The sequence below is a fragment of the Passer domesticus genome, chromosome 14 (genome assembly GCF_036417665.1).
Source record: "Passer domesticus isolate bPasDom1 chromosome 14, bPasDom1.hap1, whole genome shotgun sequence".
Lineage (NCBI taxonomy): Eukaryota > Metazoa > Chordata > Aves > Passeriformes > Passeridae > Passer > Passer domesticus.
In genome coordinates, this window is record NC_087487.1 from 6,094,059 (window position 1) to 6,106,531 (window position 12,473).

General features: G+C 39.6%; 1 protein-coding gene across 3 annotated transcripts in view; it reads left to right on the top strand.

Moving 5' to 3' along the window:
* The window catches only part of THSD4 (thrombospondin type 1 domain containing 4), a 272,344-nt gene that overhangs the window by 52,204 nt on the left and 207,667 nt on the right, over positions 1-12,473 (top strand). For all 3 annotated transcript variants that reach the window (XM_064389270.1, XM_064389267.1, XM_064389268.1), the window contains exons 2-3: positions 1,175-1,282; positions 5,152-5,221. In XM_064389270.1, the coding sequence (XP_064245340.1) occupies positions 1,254-1,282; positions 5,152-5,221 (99 nt within the window). In that variant the 5' untranslated portion in view covers positions 1,175-1,253. The remainder of the gene's footprint in view (positions 1-1,174; positions 1,283-5,151; positions 5,222-12,473) is intronic.

The following is a 12,473-nucleotide window of genomic DNA, read 5'->3' on the forward strand; positions in this document are numbered from 1 at the left end:
TGTCCAGTTACCTGCAAAGAATCTGCATTTTCCTAGCAGCAGGGTCTGTACTTTGTCTAACTGCACATTTCTTACGTTCTTGTCAGTCCTCTCTCATTGTGGGCAGTTTTCAATTATCTGGCTGTCTGACAGAAATTGAGAGCTCTTTATCTGTGAACAGCAATGTTCTCTTGTTTCTCTTCACTCCACTGCATTTCAGCATGTAACCACTTGTAAAGGGAAAGATACAGACAGTGGTTGACCAAGTTTTGAAATGTATGATTTATGTTCTAATAGTGTTTTATTTCCTCTTTTCCTCCCTCCCTGCCACTCTCCCACCAGGCCTTCTGATTTATGCTGTATTTCCTTACTGCAAGGATCTCTTACCCGCCTGAAAATCCTGGTGCATTTTAGATGCCCAATACATTATTTCAAATTTAGTAAAATAAGAACTTCCCACATGTCTGAACATTTGAGATTATTTACAAACAAATGAAAGTGTGTTTGGGTAATCCTCCCAAGGGCTGAGAGGGTTTCTGTGTGTTCACAGTAGTTGTGATGCACTGATAGTACTTAAAAATAAGGATCAGTTAAATTTCTATTCAGGATGCTGTTTAACTCCAGTTTCCTCCCTGACTGTGGGCAAGGCATTTCACTTCATTGTGGGTAGGTTTTCCATCTGTAGAAGAGGAAACAATGCTGCACTTCAGGTTTTTTGTGCAAACTGTATAAGCATTCACAGAATCATCCTTGCTTTGCTCACAAAATGCAGAGTGTATTAATAATATTGCTGTACATTAGAAGCTGGTAACACAGTTTCATTTCTATGAATTTTATTAATACAAGACTTCAAATGAGGTTGTTTGCTTTATTGTTATACAAGTGACATACCAGGAATGCAAATTAAAAAGGCATGTAAGTATGATATCAGATTTGCCTTCTTGGGAATCAAACCAAGATTTTGCATCCCACAGTATTTCTGCAGAGCACTTTGGTAATGTTGAAATCCTGTTGCAAAAAAATGGTGTGTGTACAGTTTATTTCTGCAACATACATTGGATATTCAGTTTGAATTGCTGTAGAGTCCCAAGAATTGAAGTAGAGATGATTAATGTAGGTCTGTATGCAGCTTTATACGTATCCTGGGAAATACTGAATAAGCAGTGTTAATTGTTTTTCTCCCTTCTTTTTGTAGGATTTGTGTGTGATTGTCATTGTGCTGTACCACAGTGAAGAGGTATTTTTCACTTCAAGATACCTTGCATTAAAAGATCATGGTAGACAGTTTAATAGTTTCTTTGAGGTAAGTGATGCAATAAAACGTTTAAATCTTATTTAATATGCTCTTAACACACTGCAGTAAATTTCAATTTAGTGGTCTCCTGCTCTGCTGTTAAAAGTGTCTGTATCATAGGAGGGTAAATAGAAATCTTGTCCCAAGACCAAATACTCAAGTATATGCATACCAGACATAGCATTCTTTGGTGATAGTGAGAAAAGAAAGTTCTCAGTGTTTGTTCATGCTTAGAGCATCTGTTAGTGTGTGCCAGCATGATGGTCTATGTTACTGGAAAGTTCCTGTGGTTTTTGATGAGGCTGTACAGTTACAGTCACTGGGCTTAAATTGCTGATTTACATGTTTTAGTACCTGTGCTGCGATTCATTCATGGATTTGTCTTAAGCATTCCTGAAACAGTTTGCCAGTGGGCAAACATGGGAAAGACCTTTCAAACAGTTTTACTAACAAAGGAAACATTCAGCTGTTCCTGAGCTGGTCTGTCCGGTTCTGTCCTGTCCTTGGGCGAGCAGATTCAGAGCAGACAGGCAGCCCTGGTGCCACACAAACCCAGGCTGGCCTCCTGCAGGGAATGACAGCTGAGTGCTCTGTCTTTGGGGTGGAATTACTGAGACACTTCTGCTCCAACCTTGCTTCTCCTGAGTTTCAGACATCAATATCTGAATTGCAATTTTGGCACCCTCCTAATATGCCAGGGCAGATTTTCCATCAAAATGGATCTGTCACACATTACTGACACTCCCAGTGTTATCTTTCCAGCTGAAAGGTGACCTGCATAGCTCTCCCCAGGCTGTCCCAGACTTGGGCTGACCAGCAGATTTGGGAGGAAGTTGGGAATTTGAGACAAGAGCCATACTGCACTAGTCAGTACTGGTCACCTGTATGTGGACAATCCACACTTGGCCAGAATATTCCTCCATAAAATGCAGCTACTAAGGGACAGCAGTGTGAGAGATCTGCTTTGGTACCCTCTAGCTTCATTCATGCAGAGCTAATGCTCACTGCACTGACTAGGAAGGACTCTGAGAGGTGCTCCTAAATGAGGTGTTAAATTGCAAAATTTTTCATGCTACGCCTGCAATAGACCTAATTTTGCTTTGCTTTGTGCCTCCCAGTCTTTTCCAGTTTTTTATATGAATGCTTATATTTAAGTTTCTCTTTTATGTTTTTATATTATTGGCAATTGGTGTTGCCAGTAAAAGAAAGTGAGGGAGTTTAAAATCTGACTTTGCTTCAGACTGGGTGCTTGGCTCCAAACAGTGCCTTAACAGTGAGAGCAGGGGCTGTACCAGCAAGGCTCTCAGAGGCCTGAGTTAAACAGCCACCAGTCAGCTGCAATTGGGACCTCACCTGTGCAGGTATACTTGAAAAGTTTTGCCTTATTTTGAGAAACACTTGTTCTCTTTTTGGCTTTTCTGCACTGTGAGGATACCTGAACCAAACCCACTGAAATTGGAGAAGCCTATTTTTCTAGCTTGGGAGGCTTAAAGTTAGTCATGCATGACAAATAAAAAAGCCTAGTCCAGAGAATTTAGCCAAAGCAAGCTGCTGAAGGAAATAACATTAAAAAAATTAAATTGCCACACACTGATTTGAAGCTAGGGGCTTACCTCAGGTTAGCTTAAGTATTCCTGGCAAATTTCCTGTGTGTTTGAAATAGTAGCTTGATACCATTGTTTCTGACAGATCCTACTGCAGTTACAGAAGCAAATTTAAAATCTACCTTTATTGTCCTGAGCCACATACATACAGATGGTGATTGCAGTGCAACCTCCTTAAAGAATGGTCAGGAAAAGCCTGGCACGGAGTAATCACACATGTACTAAAAGTTTGCTGTTTAGAACTGAGAACTTTAATCTGGTAAGTAATTTGCTTTGAAGATTACAGTTCTCATTCAGCTAAGAACTCACAACCTTGTGCATGATTTCAGAAGAATTTACACATGGAAATCTGTAGACTGTCAGACTGATCAGAAAAATCCTGTCCTGTTGAGGATGAAAGTATTAATTTCCTTATGGAAAGTCTGAATTTTCTTTCACATGCTCTGAGGGATTATAGGGAGCAGAAGCCATAAGGGAGCAGGGGTGGGTAGGAAGGCTCTGAGATGGAAGTTAAATATAATTTGCAGAGGATGTAGGCTGGGCCTATCAGACACTGCACTCCACCTACCTAGATGCTTGTCATTCTTCATTGAGAAGAGTTGGGAGATCACTTAAACACTTAGAAAAGAGATAGGCAGGTGAGCTGAAGACAGACTTGATGCTGTAATTTTGCAGTTTGGAGGTCTGAGTTCTATTTCTGCCTTTGATTTCAGGTGTGATTTGCAAATCAATTTGTTAATTTGTGCCTTTGGCTTCCATGTACCACTGTGTGATTGGGCCCTGCTCTGAACTGCATGTTTTGACTCCTGCTGTGATTTCTTTATAGCGTCTTACACTGGCTCTGATTTCAGCCACCTCCTCTGTATTTTGTTTTATCACAAATGATAGCTTTGTGAAATACCAGACTTTCTTCTAATACACTTTTTAAAGGGCTTCTTTTTTTTCCCCCTAAATTGATGTGGCAGTAAAGAAGTATTGACTTTTTCTAGCCTTTTACTGGTTTATTGCTTTGGTAGAGAGGGGCATAGATGGTGAGGTGATGATAGGCCATGTGCAATCAGTACTTACCTAATGGTTAATTTTGCAGTATATTAGCAAGAACAAACACAAAACACAAGATAAACATTCTCCCTTGCAGAAAAGTATTTGTATTGGTGGTAATTAAATGCTTAGTATTAAAAAAACCCTTTCTCTTTAGGAGATCTGTTGCAGAAAATACCTGAAACAATAAGAAATGTTTAAAGGGTTACTGGGGAGGGAGCAAAGGAAGGAGCTGTGAATAGGAAATGCAGCTGGATTTTGTCTGCATTAGTTTGCAGATGTATTTGTATCCAAATGCATCAGTTTTACTTCTGCATTGAAATTCAGCAAATCATTAGCAGCTTTCCCCCTTAATAGTGGGTCTGAAACATACTCTTTGTAGACTCAAAAGTCAAGCTCCTGGTACAAATAAAGATACCTTGATCCTATTTGCCATACCTGTTCATGTTTTCTGGTGAAGGGGCTTGTTAGAAGGAGACAAACCAGTTTCTGTTGCAAATTATAGCAAACAAAAGACTGAGCTAACTGTGCCTAAGTTGTAACAGGCTCCTAGGAGTCACTAAAGTGGTGAGGCTTGACAGAACAGTTTGTTTGGGCTTGGTTCCCATTATGACTCCTTTCAGACTGAAGCTGTGGGGACGGGGGTGATGCTTGGCTGCCTGTCCTGAGTCTCTGGTGGGCTGTGTTCACTACTTTCCATCCTCTGTGCCCATTAGGTTATTCAATTTTCACAAGTGTTAGGCAGCTGGGGAAGAACCTATTTTCTGTTTCCTGTGTGCTGAAGGTGGAGTGTTCATCTGTAAAATGAGGAGCCAGAGCTAGAAGCAGATGTGGTCCACAGATGGGTGAATTCTTTCTTAGCACTTTAGAAAACTTGCAAAGTATATGTCTGTTTCACACCAAATGCTGAGGTGTTAAAATATGCACTGCCAGGAATTTTTAAATTTAAACATGAAGTTATATGAAATAGTATCAATAGATTCTATTTGTTTCACTCTTGCTTTATAGCTGGACAAATCTATGTATGAACCTGGTTCATACATTCAAGTATGAGCCTGCTGTGAACAGAATCTTATAAGAACATTTCATACAGTTCAGTGAGTCTGCTTTGGTTAGCAATGGTATTCAAGTGTTTAAATATCTTCTTGCAGTGTGAAGCCCTGTAAGATATTGTAGATGTGTGGTTTGTATTAGTGGTAATTATCTGTTCTGTTTCACTGTTTGCCTTTTCAGACTTCTCAGTTCCCTAGCAGTGCTGGGATTTCAGCTTGTCATCCCACAGCCTTCAATTGAACACAGAAAGGTAAGCATTAGAAACATTCAGACTTTGTGTACTGAAAAGTAAATGTGAGAACACTAAAGTAAGATGTGTAAAGCAATGCAATCTGAATAATGTTTTGGAAATAAATTCTATTTGTGCATATGGGGATTTTTTAAAATAAATATATACGTGGCTGAAAGAGGCTCATCATGGTTACTTAGCTGAGTAATTGTATGGAGTATTATAGGTCACAAATAGTTACTAAAGCTTTGGAGCGTTTTCATCATGCAAGACATGGAAAAAAAGAGCTCCTGTGAGTGAGAGCAGACATGGAGTGAGTAGAGAACCACCCAGTTGCTCACAGGCAGCTCTTTCTCTTGCAGAGATAGAAATGTCTGAAACAGAAGCTGGACCCAAACCACTCTGTTGCTATTCAAATTGCCAGAGATTGGAGCTGGGAACTGCTGGAATTTCCTGTTGTGCTCTTGTGGATGGTTCACTCATCCTGGACACTGGCATTTCTAAGAAGGCTTGCAGCCTGCACACTTTCCATCCTGCTCAGCATTAGGGACATCTTGGCTGGAGTCCTGGGGTTTTTGCACTGCTTTTCAGGAAAGCAGTGGACAGTTTGGAGAGAAACAGAAGCAGGGATTATCCTTAAGAGATTTTAAAATCTTACCTCTGAGGGAAATTTGAACAAATTCATATTGTTCTAAAGATTGGAAGACTGGTGCTGGAGGAAGACATAACCTTCAAATACTTTTGACTACTAAAAAGAAGGCTGTTTTTTTCTGTTTGGTGGAGCAGATTTAAACTGAGGCAAAGGAAACTTAGGTTTGACATTACGAAACACTTGTCATAGTAAGGATATAAAGATCATTATATTGATTGAATAATATTTAGAATTTCCATGATGTAAGTCTCTGTGAATGTGTTGGACAAATGTTTATCAGGAACAATGTGCAGGTGTTGCTGATTCTGCCACAGGCCTGAGGCAAGACCCCTTGAATGCTGTTCTGTCTCTTCACACTCTCACCACATTCACTTCATATCAATGTTGTTCTCATATCTTCATATCAATGGGTATCTTATATCTATTGATATTCAAACACAACCAGTTAATCATTGAAGGTATCAAACAACCTGTTTAAAAACTAGTTTGCTTTTTACTATAGATTTTAAAATAATTATCTGAGATTTGTATTTTTTTAAACTGTACTGTTAAAAGGAGATAAAAGGCAGGGTTTACTTTTTTTAATTGCATGTGCCACTGTCTTTAGGGTAAAAAGTTATTTGGACAGTAGCCTCGTAGGTATTGACTAGAAACCTGAAACTGCCTGATTGTCAGAGTTCCAGAAGAACACAGAAGTCCTGTTAACTCCTTGTGCAGCCTATTTGTAAGACAGTTAAATAAGGTCAGTAATGGTGGGCTCTGAAACTAGCACAGTCCAGTCTGAGCTGTCCAAGGCTCTATTCTAAACTGCAGGACAATTTAGTATTTTTGCCTATCTTACATCTCTTCTCTTTTGTTGTGCAGTTGAGATGGTCACGCTGCTGCTCTGGTTTCAGTACTCTGTCTGATTAGACATTCTTTTGTAACACTGACAGTGGAGAGATGCTTCAGTCCAGCTTCCAAATGGCCTGGGGGGGAATAAATCTACTAACTAAAATAGAGTAACTCGGAGAAACAATTGCTTCATTCTGGGAAGCCCCGGAATTAATTTAGATAAAATCAGATTCTTTGTTTTCAATTGAATGAGAAATGCCACGGGTCTGGAGTGTGTTCTATACTAGTTCAAGGGACTTGAGGGCATGGTAACCACCTTGGAGACGTCCCTTTTGCTGAGAACAAGGCACAGCTTTCCTAGTGACAATCTCATAGGGCCCCAAGGCTGGCTGTCATTCTCAGCTCTTACCCTAAGGGAGAGGATTCTATTCATGCCAAACTGTGTTTAGACTGGAACTCTGTATTTATTACACTTTTCACAAACCTTCTGCCCTACCTATAAGCTCCATGCAAGAGGGGCTGTTAGTAACTCTGAAGGCCAAGTCAGACACGTTTCTGAGTGTGAGTTCTCAGCTTTGTAGCTCTGGAAGTGTTTTCTATTATTTTCCTGCAGTAACCCCTACATATATTTGCTGACATCTCCTGTGTGTTTCTGGATGGATGTCTCTGCTGTTTGGCAGGGTTCTTTCTATGTGAGAGAAGGTCAGTTGTGCAGAAAGGAAGAAAGGAACAGGAGGAGGATGAGGGATCTGATGAACAATTTTAACAAAATAGTCAATAACAAAAGTGGTGTTTGCTAACTTTCATATACACACTCAAACAGTACAGAATGGGGGATCAAGTAACTAGAGCTGAAGTCTAATGAAATATTAGACAATACCCCATTTCTTACTGTGTGTTTATCTTGCATTAAGCTAAGCATGATTTAGCAGGTTGCTTCCTCAGATGCACACACCAAAATCTGTTTCTGGCATAACAGCATGAGACTGATAGCTAGAAAAATGAGTCAAATTACTTCCATAGCACGGAAGTGCACATAATGGAATTAAGACTTGGGGAAATGACAAAACCAAATGGGAAAATTGTGGAAGAAGGATTGATTGGGCAATGTTTTCTGCTTTTAGACTATTATTTTTGAGTGAAAGTCTTGGAAGCTTGTCAGACATATAAAGTCAGAATTGACCAATACAGACTTTCTAGTTCCAGAAATACCTGAATCAGTCAAGCTCTCTGTTCTCTTTCCCTGTGCTTATTTTATTGAAATTTAACCTTATCTGATAAGTGTCATACTGTGGTGAGCTGAAGGTTAAACTATAAACAGTCCTTCTCCTAGACAGCCATTGAAGTCTGTATTCCCAATTTTCCAGAAGTCACTCCTGGGTGGATTTTGACTAATCATATGTTTCTGTGTTAAGAAAATAAGCTGTAGTTATAATTATGTCTTATTCATTTTAGTGAAACTGCTAATGGAAATAGTAGCACAGTCCATCGAAATAAAATTTCTGACATGAATATTGCTTTGGTTTTACATCTTGCTTCTGTTATGGCACTAAATAGGAATGTTGAAGCAACAGAAATTGCTTTGGATTTATGCATATCTTTTTGTCACTCGGTTGTAGATGAGTATTGAGTTCAATGGAGGTGCAGTGTCTTAACAAACTGATTTTTATTGTATGGAAGCAGTGTCAGGATTTATTTTTACAGGTGTTTCACTGGGGCAGTACAATACTGTTAAAGAATTTTGAGCTTCTTTGGGCTCAGTGTAATTTCTTTCTGCTGGCTCAAAAATAAAGAAGAAATAAGCTTGATGTTATCGCTGTCAGACACACAATGTTTCTGTGAAAAGCAACTATTTATCAAGTGAATGTGACTATACTCCTCACAGAATTTTGAGATTAATGTGCTTTGGGATGCATGTTGGGGTTCGTTTGCTTTGGGTTTTTGGCTGTTTTTTCCTCTCTCTCTTGTGTTGGATTCAAATACCTTTGGAGAGTTCATCACTTCTAAGTCAAGAGAAATAAGGAACAGCATCCAGGATCAGAAGCCAGAGCTGAGGGAAAAGACTGGAAGAGGGGGAAGGAAAAGGTGGCCAAGATCTCTCATCTGGTCGTGGTGAGCAGTTTGAGCAGTTGAGCTACTTGAACACACTGTAAGAGAGGGCAATGTGAAGAATGAAGCAAGTCTGCTCTGTCCTTCCTTGGAGGAAAGTGGAGTAAGACAAAGTAGTTGATATCTAAGCCTGGCTTTTGGCCAGGCACCAGGACTAAAGCCTGACAGTTGTAGGGGGCACCCTGGGAGCTCCACCACAGCTGGTCACCACCTTGCCTTTAACTGAGCTCCAAAGCAGAGGCTTGGAAGGGAGGGCTCTGCTCCTCCCTGCAGTCCAGCAGGGTGAAGCTCTGCCCCACAGTCAGCAGTGACTCAAGTGTGTAACGTGTCAGGATTTGCTGAGCTGGAACTCTGCTCTTGCTAACAGAGGCACAGCAAAGTCACTGGGGTCTGGCTGTGTGACTGCACTGGACAGGCTGAGTCACTGTGGAATTGCACAGCTGCTCTTCCTTTGCAACAAATGGTTACAGGTGTCACCCCTTCTCCCGTGGTCATGTTTTTGTTTACCGGATAACTGCTGTCCATTATTTGTGTTTTCATCCACATCACTCGTGTGAAACACTTCCAGCTGCAAGGGACTCCATATTTCTCTTGCAGTTTTTCCCTGCTCAGTATATCTGCTTGTCTTCAGCACAGATGCTGGACTTGAACTGCACAGATATACATCTGCTCCTTTCATAACCTTTGGTAAAATAGAGTCTTTGCAGCTAATGGTGTTGTCATTTTAATTGCAGCAATCCTTAGGAAACAGGAGATGTGATTTAGACCACGACAAGGCTTTTCCTTTAAAATTAGCCTTTTAGTACAACAGAATATTTAGAACAACAGCTGAAAGTATTTTCTTATTATCTCTGTGTTGTTACTAATTCCCTGTCCTTGATGTTGTGAATTAAAGTGGTTAGGAAATAAATGTTTGGGGAAAGGAGGCAGGATGAGGTTACATAATTTTATGTGAATATACTCTTTGAAAAATCAAGGCCAATATTTGTGTTCTTTTTAACCTACTTTATCATGGACCTCTGAACTTCTATTTTTATCTTTAAATTAAAAAAATACTGACTTCTTTAAGCTCAAAGCAGGAGTTCTGTGTTTTTCTGGAAGAAAATATGAAAATATCACAGTTCAATTTGGATTCCAGTTCAGGTGAGCGTACAGAGTCATAGATAATTTTCTCATCTTCTTTCAGAGCAGTTCTGTCCAGGCTTTGGGTGAGAGTGGTGATAAAGATGAGAAGCTTTTTGGATTCACAGATGAGTACTTCTGTTAGGGAGTGTTGCTTTCTGTTCTGTGACAGCTTGTCCTCTCTGCTTCTGGAGTGATGGGTGGATGAGTCACCAAGAGATCTGGAGAGGTGTTACAGCACTTACAAAAAAAATAAAATATGTATTTCTACCACATTTTTGTGGATCACAAAAAGACTTCTAAGTGTAGAAATAAATGGAATGGCAACAATTTTGTAGATGGCTGACCTGGAGGAGGCCAAGGGTAGTATAAGCTTAGTGACCTAGGCCACAAATAATAGTGAATGGTGAGGAAATACTTTAAAAAATAAGCCTAATTTGTGATATAGGGAGGACCTGGTTGTTATCATCTTCACCTTACTGCAAATGAGAAGCAATCCTACCATGCAGAAGGAATGGTTGTATAGAAGTGGTAGAAGTGAGTTCAGGAGTGAGCTGTTGGTTACTTGAAAGCACTTAATGGTCTCACAGAAGGGTGGAAAGAAACCTATTCCTTAAAACACTGATCTCCCAGAGTGCAATGGAGGTGGTCTTGGTGTGAAAATATTGGCCAAATTCGGGGGAAGCTTCAAGCTTTGTTAGCACAAAATCTGTTCTGAACCTTTTTCAGAGCTGTTTACTTTCTAGACTATTCAAACAATGTTAAGGTTTCTTCAGATGTGGTCAGAGTTGGTTGAAGGGGCAGTTAAGCTGTCCAGGCATTGTAACTCCCTTCAGTGATTTGTGAATACAAAGGTCTTCTATTTCCAGGCTTTTCAGGCCTTTCATCTTCACAGACACAGATGTTCTGACAGAGATTTTATACAAAGAAAGGAAACCCAAATCGTTTAAGCTGGTAATATTTACACTTACCATGTACTGTAGAATTCAAATGGTTTACTACTTCTCTGATTAAAGGCTTCCAAAATGCACTGAAGGATTAAAATAGCTGAGCACACGAACCAGGCAGACATGTACACATTGTGTCATGATGTTTTGGTTGGCCACTGCTCCATTTTTCTGCTAGCCTTGAGAGAAGTTATCTGCAAGTTTGGGGGGGGCCTTCATAAATTGTTTTTTATCAAACCACCAATGTGCCACATGTTTTCTTATAAGAGGGATAAAAAATGCAGTTGTTTCAAATGAACATATATATAACATGGACTGTAAAGCCTTGCTGCTGGGAAATTGTCATAGCTATACAGGTATGGACTTTATTGGAAATCAGCTGAGCTAATGCTGAAAGAATATTCCTTTAAGATGCTTAAATTGGTGACAGAATTAAAGGAGTTCCACACATGAGTTTACAACACTGGCAGGGAAACAATAATGTTATACTTGAACAGGTTCTAAAACTAAACTAACATTTCCTCACCCCATTCAGTATTTGGCATGCTCTGCCCTGAGCAGCAATTCAGGTCTCATTTCTGGGAGTCTGACTGGCTTTATTTTTACACTCTTGAAATTTTAAGAAGGAGAAATCCACCCATTTTGAAGGGTGTCAATATACTATTTTACTGGTGTTTTGAATCCTCAGTCAGTCTGAGCCTGGCTGTGGTAAAAGCTGCATGTGTATCCTTTCTGACAGGCTGTGCCCTAGTGAAATATTTAATTAGTCAGAACTGTTAAGATAAAGAAAGTGCAACCCTGGAGTAATGGAATAAATAAGGAGTCATGTTTTCCAAGTGCCTTGCTACTCCTTTACTAACAGTGGGGACAGTTTGGTGTGGGAACAGTGAATGAACACCTAAAGCCTGAAGGGTTTTGGGGAATATTAACAGAATTTACAGGGGCTCTTTGCTCTGGGAAGCACAGGACAAAGAGGGTAGTAGCAGCTGAAAGTAAGACATGCTGGCTTCTGTAAATTCCACTTTGCATCCAGCATATGAATATGGGTTAACTCAGTGAATACCCCTGGTAGCATTTTTCTGAGCAGGTGATAAAATGTTCTTCTGGATACAGTTTCTTTGCCTTTGGGTGAAAGTGATTTCATAAAGCTTTGAGAAACATATATTTATGCCTGTTATATCCTTTTCAGATGTATATTTCGGAATATGATGTAGTTTTAATTTGTTCATGAGTCCATTTCCATTCTGGGCATTTACCCAGAAAAAAGAATTACTGGATAATATGTCAAAAATTAAATCTATGAAATCTAATAACATTATTGTATCTAAACTGAAATGGTAAGAAATATTAGAAATGTCTGACTTGGTTTAGATATTTCCAGGTTTAAAGCTTGCCATCGTCTTCTATATATTTTCAATTTTGAATTTGGATTGCTATAGCATGCTTAATATCTAGTTAGTAACATTGGCTAAGGCTATAAGAGCTTAATTATGTAGCTGGCTAAAAGGTAGATACTGTCACCAAGCGTTATAATCATTATTACTGTGAAATCCCATCATTAATTAATATTTGGAGTGCAGTATGCAGCACTGCACACCCATGCAAGAAT